The 9,570-nt window shown below is 36.1% G+C and overlaps 1 protein-coding gene across 7 annotated transcripts in view; it reads left to right on the forward strand.

Moving 5' to 3' along the window:
* The window catches only part of magixa (MAGI family member, X-linked a), a 42,892-nt gene that overhangs the window by 31,280 nt on the left and 2,042 nt on the right, over positions 1–9,570 (forward strand). For 4 of the 7 annotated variants that reach the window (XM_079637589.1, XM_079637590.1, XM_079637591.1 and 1 more), the window contains 4 exons: positions 7,023–7,223; positions 7,759–7,832; positions 8,043–8,186; positions 8,382–8,520. In XM_079637589.1, coding sequence (XP_079493715.1) covers positions 7,023–7,223; positions 7,759–7,832; positions 8,043–8,186; positions 8,382–8,520 — 558 coding nt within the window. Of the gene's footprint in view, positions 1–7,022; positions 7,224–7,758; positions 7,833–8,042; positions 8,187–8,381; positions 8,521–8,639; positions 8,685–8,976; positions 9,065–9,570 lie in introns of all 7 variants that reach the window. The other 3 variants (XM_079637593.1, XM_079637595.1, XM_079637594.1) reach the window with 3 other exon arrangements.

Here is a 9,570-nt window from a genome sequence, read left to right on the forward strand (position 1 = left end):
TTTACATGGCAGGACTAATAAGCTGGATAAGATTAAATATTAAACAGATGGTTGGTTTTGCATCTTTATCCCCATAGGGATACAAGCAGGCTTGTATGTGTATGTTTGAACGTTCATGATGCATTTCGTGGATCTCTTTAGATGGGATGCGTAAAATCAAGTTTGTTGTTGCTAGACACTAAGGTTGTGTCCGAAACTAAGTTTCACTGCAGATATTGTTTCCTGTGCAGTGTTGGGATTGTGTGTTTCTGCAGGGTCAGCCTGATGTAAATGAAGTGTTGTGAGTCTGATGCTCAGTCACTATTAGTATTACTGCTGTGATCTGCATCTGTGTGTTTCTGCTCCGTAGTGTGTGAAAGGTTTTGCTCACAAACAGCATTTTTAAAGATTTAAAAGTATCAATACACACTTATTGTTGAGCAGTTGTTTTTTTAAATATCAAAAGCAATATACTGTTTTGAAATGATTCTGGAAGCAAGCTAATTTTCTTATGGGAGCAATGATAATAGTTTCTAAGACTATTTTTGTCAATGGATTATCCTTTCCAGGTTTTGGAGCTGCAATCTATGACGGTACCACTACTTTTCATGCATTAAAGGGATAGTTTACCCATAAATGTTTTCTCTAAATTGTTTACTCATATAGTTCCAAACCTTTATGACTTTCTTTCTTCTTTGAACCTCAAAGGAAGATGTTTTAAATAAACATCGTGAATATTTGTCTCTATAAGGAAAGTACTGTAAGTGGACCCTACTTACTTTCATTGTATTGACAAAAAACAATGAGACATTTTGAAAATATCTTATTTTATGTCCTGCAGACAAAAGAATGTCATGCAGGTTTGAAACAACATGAGGTTGAATAAAATATAACATAATTTCATTTATGGGTGGACTGTCCTTAAACGGGCCCTTTTTCTGCACTAAGAATACTTTATTTCTAATACGAGTTGAGACCTGCATGCAAATTTAATCCAGGCACAAATTGTGCTCTTTTACTGTTGCCTTTCATTCATTCACTGCTCCTGTACTGACAGAATCATTTACTCGCTGCTCGCTCAAGGGTATTGTCGATGCATTATATAAATGTAAGTATACAAATGTTTGAAAATAAGGGACTAATCATAGTTTCGAGGTTAAGGACCTTGATTTGTTCAACACTGGTTCCATAAATGGGGCAAAACTAAAAAAAAAAGTTATTTCTATTTTTTATTTTTATTTCTGAAACTGCCTGAAGTTTATTTGTACATTTGTTAGATGTTAGTTTTTTGTTGTTGTTATAGATATAATTAAAGCCAAAGTGTGTAATATCAAATGGAATGAAAAATTATTCACATAAATTATCGTGCAATTTGTACACGTTACATGTAGTTTCTGTAGTAAATTCCTCAAATACTCCCTCTCTCTGCCATTGGCTGGCTTATCATATAGCCATACCCCAAACCCACACTTTTGGCTGAACTGTTTGGAATGTTTAAACAGACCGAACAACGTTTGGAAAACACTAATCAACCTATGGTTTATAGTTATTCTGTAATGCTTTTAATTAAAGCTGAATTGTCATTTCAAATGGATTAGCATCTTTAAAAAGATTTTCTTCCCCTCTCTGCCATTGGCTGTCTTATCATATAACCACACCCCAAAACCCATGCTTTTTGTTATCAGACTTAAAGTAGATTTCCTCTTTGCCATTGGCTGGCTGATCAAATAACCACTCCCCAATACAACGCTATTGGTTGAATTGTTGTCGGGCTGGTTGGAATGTTCAAGCAATCAAGACAATGCTTTGAAAGTACTTTTCTGTAGCTGTATGTCTTCATAATAAACTGGGATATGAGAAAGTATGTTTACATAAAAAACACACTTCCTCTTTGATTAAAGAACAGTAGAGGCCCGATAGGAGTTCGCCAATAGCCAGGTAAACATTTGTGCGTGTTTTTCTGACATGTGACAAAAGGTCATCATCTCGGCATGACTCCTACTGTTCTGTTCTCTGCATGAGAAGTTTTGTTGGAGCGCTCGACCCATCCACCCTCGACCCCCGCCTGAACTCAGCTTCCACAACACGCAAAACCTCTGTTCTTCCCGCCGAACCCTGTGGTGTGTGTAAAACTCGCCTCTCATATGGCTCATTGGCTCGCAGTTCAGAGGAAATCTGCCCAGACGTGAAAATAACAGAGGCTCATAAATAAAAGCGGAGGTGAACAGACACAAAGTTTTGTGCAAAAGCGCTGAAGGTTGACCCAGTTATTCTACACATTTAAAGAGTAGTTAAAGTTTCACTCTTGCTGTTCATGTTGAGTCAGTGACAGTATTTTTTATGTTTAAAAGCTGTGGTTCATTTAGGCTATATTGCAGTTAGCATAGTTCATTAATAAAAGTACTGTTCTTTAATATTTTTTTCTGATTAGGATCTATGCCTTCAAAAAAGTAGTGCCAACATTAAAACTATATACTTAAAATATAAATGCATATATATATATATATATATATATATATATTATATATATATATAGGCCTATATATAATTGCTCTTTCAGCACTATACTGCTATGAGCTTTAGAAAGTATGCTTGTCTTTCTGTGTGTCATTCATAATAGTGTAGGTTTATAGGATTATGGAAAGTGTTTAATAACAGTTATCTAACAAACACAATACCTTTATGAATTAAAAATACTCTGTTGTTCAGTAACTATAAATCCCAAAGAGCATTTCTCTCTTTCAGGCAGCTGGGTCAGCAACAGCTGTATTCATCCCTGTTTTTTTTTATCTCTTTATCTCTGTTTTCATGTGGGAGACTTTTATGAAATTTCAAAACATGTGCCGTGTTTATTAAATGCATCCTTCCCATAAACACTATTACTGTTTATCTTTTTTTCCTCTATGTCCACTTCTATAAATAACCCACAGAACAATATGCTCATTAACTAAGATCTTTTACAAGCTATGAATAATGCGTTAATGTGTTATGAATAATAGACAGACTCATGAATAATGTAGTTTTGGTAATAATTGGCAGCACTTAACGATGTGGCACGTGGGAGAACATTCTCTTCCAGCTCAACACGCTTCACATGACACTGAATACACTCTCACCTGGGCTCCACTGATTCTACACACACACACACACACACACACACACACACACACACACACACACACACACACACACACACACACACACACACACACACACACACACACACACACACACACACACACACACACACACACACAAACACACAAACACACAAACACACACACACACACACACACACACACACACACACTTATGTTTTATGAGGATATTCCAGATATATAATGATTTTTATACTGTACAAACTGCATATTCTAGCCCTAACCCTAAATCTACCCATCATGGAAAACTTTTTAAAATAAATCATAACTTCGTATGATTTAAAAGCTGTTTAATTTTCTCACTTGGATTTTCGATATTGCCATCTTTGTGAGGACATTTTGTCCCCATAACGTAGGGTTTACCTGAACAAATACAGTTTGTTCAAATTTCCATTTCATGTCAGCTTTAAACACCACATCACATATACTGTACATGAAAGGGTTTCCGTGTAGCTTTCTCTCGCTCTCTCTCTCTCTCTCTCTCTCTCTCTCTCTCTCTCTCTCTCTCTCTCTCTCTCTCTCTCTCTCTCTCTCTCTCTCTCTCTCTCTCTCTCTCTCTCTCTCTCTCTCTCTCTCTCTCTCTCTCTCTCTCTCTCTCTCTCTCTCCTCTCTCTCTCTCTCTCTCTCTCTCCTGTATGTTTGTATGATCTTGTATGTAGTGATTTCTCTCTGGGGATCTTAGGACAGTGCGTGCAGATCAGACACTGTCAGTAGTTAAACTAAAGTGCTAGTTAAACTAGATTATTAGAAGTCAAAAACCAAAGAGCTCCAAGAAAAAACATACAGGTGTTTTTGATTCACAGTTGAGGAAGCTTCAGGACTCTTTGTACTGATCTAAAAGCGACTTTCATGTTGTGAGGAAGAGTTTCTTGGCTCATAATCTAAGCCAGCAGCAGGGTGTAAATTAGGAAAACATTTCTAACATATGTTTGTTCTTTTATGTCATGTTTGATATGTTTGTTCAGATCTGCTGCCCACTGTGTCAACACTGTTTCCTTTTGTTTTTGTCATTCATTTCCTATAAATATACAATCAGAGCTTGTGAACCTTTGTGGTTCTGTAATTCCCTTAACATATTGGGTGGCTGAAATGCATAGCTGATTTCCCAATTCACATATGTCGAAAAACAAAAAGTGTGTACAGTGCGTAGTGTTTCAAGCCTTATACTTGAAAAGGTATTCTATTCCGTCGCCTTTCACATACTTTGAGTGCATTTGTGAGCATTTAAAGGGCTAACTGAAACTGTTTCAGGACCGTTGTCGTTTTCACATGTTCTGCGCTGTCGGCTGTTTCCCCACACGAGTGCACAATCAATACAAACAGGTCGATTCACTGGTCAAAGCTGGACAGGGACCGTACAGTATGGGGCTGTACTAACAGTGTGTTTGGGAATGTCCCTGTATCCGAAGATGCAGACTTCCCAGCTACACGGTGTGCCACATGAGCTGAGGAGCCATTCGATTCAGAAAAGTTGAAAAATAAAACACGAATCTTCAAATGTTCGTGTTATAGGTGTTTAGCAACAACTAAGAGAATAGTTTTTGTGTTTTTTGTCCGTACACTACCGTTATAAGATTTTTTGTTTTATGTTTTTGAAAGAAGTCTCTTATGCTCAGCAAGGCTGCATATATTTGATTAAAAATACAGTAAACCAGTAATTTTGCGAAATATTACAATTTAAAATAACTGTTTTCAATTTTAATTCACTTTAAAACGTAATGTATTCATCTGAAGGTAAAGCTGAATTTTCAGCAGCCATTACTTTTAGTCTTCAGTGTCACATGATCCTTCAGAAATCATTCTTATTTGCCGATCTAATTCGCACATTTATTATTATTAACAATGTTAAAAAAAGTTGTCGTTTAATATTTGTGTGTTCAATGTTCTTTAACAAATAGAAATTTCAAAAGAACAGTGCTTATTTAAAATATAAATATTTTGTAATAATTTTTAAGTCTTTACTATCACTTTTTGTAAATTTAATTAATCTTTGAAGAATAAAGGTATTAATATCTTTTTTAACACTTTTGAACAGGGTTCATCACCGTTTAGCGAAACACTTTAAGATCTTATTCTGTTTCAGAAGTTCAGTAGAATCATAATTCAATAGGATTCAATAGATAACTTTGTTCTGCCTGTGTTTGATAAAAGGCCTTTGTCTTTGGGAAAACACACTGCTGTATTTATATTCTTAATCTATCAAAATATTCGTAATGTTCTTTTAGCCTCTCATGTCTTTTCTCATTTTTGAGGCGGTAGCTTTTTCTCTTTTATGAAAACTTGCACGTCAGACTGAATATTGGTGCGTTTGTCATCTCCCAACAAAGATGAATAAGGAGCAGAATGCTAAAGGCAACAGAGCAGTATTTCAGTCTGCTGTCTGAAGTTTTATGTCTCTCTTTTCTTTCTTCAATCGACTGTCGCTGTGTTACATGATGGCGAGTGCTCAGGGTAATTGTGCGCAGGTCTTTGAGATTGCAATCTTGGCAACCAGCCTCTTGTTTGGCTAAGAGTGAAAGGCTGAATAATGTGGACAGAAGAGGCTGGAGTGGAACAAAACACATCATACTCAAAGTGCCTTTGAGAAACAATAGGCTACACTGGATGAGTGCAGACCCATCAAAATGAGAACAACAGTGAAGCTTGGGACACCCTGAGGAGAAGGCAATAATTAAACAAACACTGCAGGTGTACAATAACCATGATTGATGCATAGGATTTCTATGGCAAGTTTGCTTCACCTTCTAACTAACAGGTGGAACCGTTTATTCTTATGGCACGTTTGTTCTTTCTGATAGGATTTTGGTTCTGGAAACGGACCTTTGTGGAATGTTATAACGTGTGTGAAACAATGCGTTTGATGTGTTCACATCAAAATAAACTTTTAAATCAACAATGGCACACAATGTTTTCTTTTGGAGCAGAGTCTATTTACATCTTTGTAGATCTGAATCCCTGTTGGAATCATTTCCTATGGGATTCAGTTATAAGTTTTGCCACTTTTCCTCTAAAAAAAAAAGGGAAAAATTGTCACGATTTGCTCATCCTTGTGTCACAAACAGAATTCTTCCTTGGAACTTTAAGAATGTGATAACTTTGTGTGAGGAACAGTTGAAACTTGAAATTGTTACTCTAAAATTTAAGTCAAAATCCATTTTTTTGAGTTGGCTAATACTTTGTCAGTTTCGAAAGTCATAAATTATTATTATTATTATTATTTGGAGTGAACTATTTCTGAGTTTTTTTGTTGTTTTTGAGTGTACTGTCCCTTTAAGAGCTCCAACATAGACTATATGAGTAGTGCTGTTGTCGTCACCTTTATTAATATAGTGCGTTATACAGATTGTTTCAAAGTAACTTTACAGTGATAAACAGGAAAGTAATGATTCAATGATGCAAACATTCAATGATGCAATTCTGCTGTCATGCAGCTCTAAAAAGACGATAGTAAATGGTTATTATTCAGTTGAAATCAGTTCAAATAAAGAAATAAGTAATAAAAGTGTAAAGTTAATCAGTTATGGAAACAGAAAACAGTTGTGCTTATGTGCTGAAGATTCGCATTATATTGTACATAATCTATTCAAAAATAAACTTAATCATCATGTGACTGTCTCTAAGACTGGCATCAAGGTCACTATTCTGAACTTCTGTGAATGTCACATGATTATGTAAACATGAAAGTTTGAGTAAAGGGATTCATTCACGACTGTGCTGTGACATGTCCTGTCAGTTGTGTTATAAATGTGCCTCTCCTTGTGCTGTCATATCATCATATTATACTGAACGGAAATAAATATGTAGTAGTCAATTATAAAGTAAAAAGAATTTTGTATATTTGCTTGGATGAATATCTTTTTGTTTGTGTCTCTTTTCTCTGTTTAGCCTCGTCTCTAGTGTCTCACAGGTTTGTGACGGTGCGACGGGGGAGTCCAGCAGCACGCAGTGGTCAGATTCAGCCGGGGGACCAGCTGGAGGCCGTGGAGGGCAGATCAGTGGTCACGCTTCCTCACAGAGACCTCGCACAGATACTGCGCAGAGCTGGCAACAACCTCAGACTCACCATTATACCACGCTCTCACACTAGTAAGCACACTACACACACATAAGGCTTTTCATTTTGCTTGACTGTTTTTTTTATATATATATATATATATATATATATATATATATATATATATATATATATATATATAAAATATTTGTTCATACACTACTGTTCAAATGTTTGGTGTATATGCATGTATATGCATGCTTGTTTGTTTTTATTGTGCATATCTTAAATTTTGCATTTGTTGTAGTGCATTGAGAAACTTGCTGTAAATAGTTTATTATTATTATTAATAATACTATTTATTATTTAACAATTTATTCAATAATAATTAATTATTGTCAATATTTTAAATATTTTTAAAGTCAATTAAATATTTGATTTATTTATTTATCAAATATAAAAAATTATTGTGTTGCAAAAAATATTCTGAAATCTGAAGTAATGTTCCTTCTGATGGACTTTGAGGTATATTTTCAACAGTCGTCACAAGAGGGTGCTGGTGTATAGACTCTGAATAATTGGTATTAAACTGCGTTTCAAACTGACGAGTGTCTATTTTTCTGTCAGACAATAATCTGCCTGAGTACCCTGACTTTGATGCTGAGAGCCGGTTAAGAAAAGGGCATCGGGCCAAGCAAAAGGTGAGGCTAAATACATGCACTCAGAAATGTGTGATAATTGTTTTGTTTTTTTCTCGGAATAAATGAAGTCTTAAACTCTGCATGCATAATAAGTATAGATGAATTAGCATGCTCTTTGAAAAAGTTGGAGCATGTTATCTAAACTCTCCAAAAGTAGTTCATACCCCACACCGCATAAACTTGCATATGAAAGTATCTCTCTCCCTGCAGGATTCCCAATTTTACAGCGTTGATCTTGAGAGGGGCCCAACAGGGTTTGGCTTTAGTTTGCGAGGTGGAAGCGAGTATAACATGGGTCTGTATGTACTTGGTCTGATGGAGGGCGGACCGGCCTCACGCAGTCAGAAAATTCAGGTGTGTGTACAGTACACTCATAAACTGCTCTTTAATTGCAAATCAAGTAAATACAACATTTCAATTGATGCTGTCAGGGGATGTTTGAAAGTGTGACTCAAGCACTGAGAGTCATGTTGTTAAGATAATGCTGAGGCATGCTGGGTTGTGGACATTACGCTGAGTCACAGAGGGTTTTGCTGACTTGTGTTGCAGGTGAGTGATCAGCTGGTGGAGATTAATGGAGACAGCACAGCCGGGATGACACACAGCCAGGCCGTGGAGCAGATCCGAAAGGGAGGAGCATGGATACACCTCGTTCTGAAGAAAGGCAACGGATATGTACCGGATTATGGTGAGGGGGGACAAGGGGAGGAAAAGAGGGTTCAAATAATTAAACTTATGATCAGAGTAATGTTCGAAAGATTGCCAATGTATTTTACAAGAGTTCTGCTTCCCTCTGATTGTTAACAGGTCTACATCAGTAGATCAGATTCTTCTAGTCAAGACCATGGGTGGGTAAGAGGATATTTGGAGATTGTGTGTTGAAATGTTACAACTGTCCATGAAAACTTAGTGGAGAAAAGCAAGGAGATAGACATTCAGGGTTTTACCAAAAAAAAACATTGAGTATATAAGCCCCAGATCCCCGTCCTCCTGTGCCACCCATGGTCTGGACTGAAGCTTCTTTCCTTTCCTGCACTTTTTGCAACTCTGCATTGGATTTTTCCTCATTATTTACTGCTTTCTCTTTCTCTCTTTTGCTACTTTATACTTTTGCTCTCTTTCTCTCTCTTGAACTCTCCTCCAGTGGAGCTTTCCAGCTTATCTCTTTGTATGACTAACTCCAAGCAGGGCGAGCCTTGCTTCTATGTCATCGGCCGGACAGAAAACATGCGGTTGGTAACCGTTCCTGTTGGTTGTCTTTTTGTCTTTCTTTATGTTCATCATCTCGCAGTTCTCATATTGCTTTCTACATTCAGCTTTTTCTGTTTCATAGAACTAGAGCTGTCACGTTATTAAATATCAAATATATAATATTATTATTATATATTTAACAGTGTGTGTGTGATATATGTTCAAAAGCGTGGGGTCGATAAGATTTTTTTATGTTTTGGAAGAAGTCTCTTTCGCGTACCAAGGCTACATTTATTGGTACTGTGAACATGGTAATATTGGGAAATATTATCACAATTTTACAATAAGTTTTCTATTTTATATATTTTAAAATGGAATTTATTCCTTTGATGGCAACAATTTTCTGGAATAATATTTAATTGAATACTTAATATTTTTGAGGAAACCATTATAGATGTCTTTTACTATCACTTTTGATCAATGTAATGCTTTCTTGCTGAACAAGAGTAATAATTACTTTTATTATTACTCTTGAGTAAACTTACTG

Source organism: Phoxinus phoxinus, assembly GCF_949152265.1.
Source record: "Phoxinus phoxinus genome assembly, chromosome: 15".
NCBI lineage: Eukaryota > Metazoa > Chordata > Actinopteri > Cypriniformes > Leuciscidae > Phoxinus > Phoxinus phoxinus.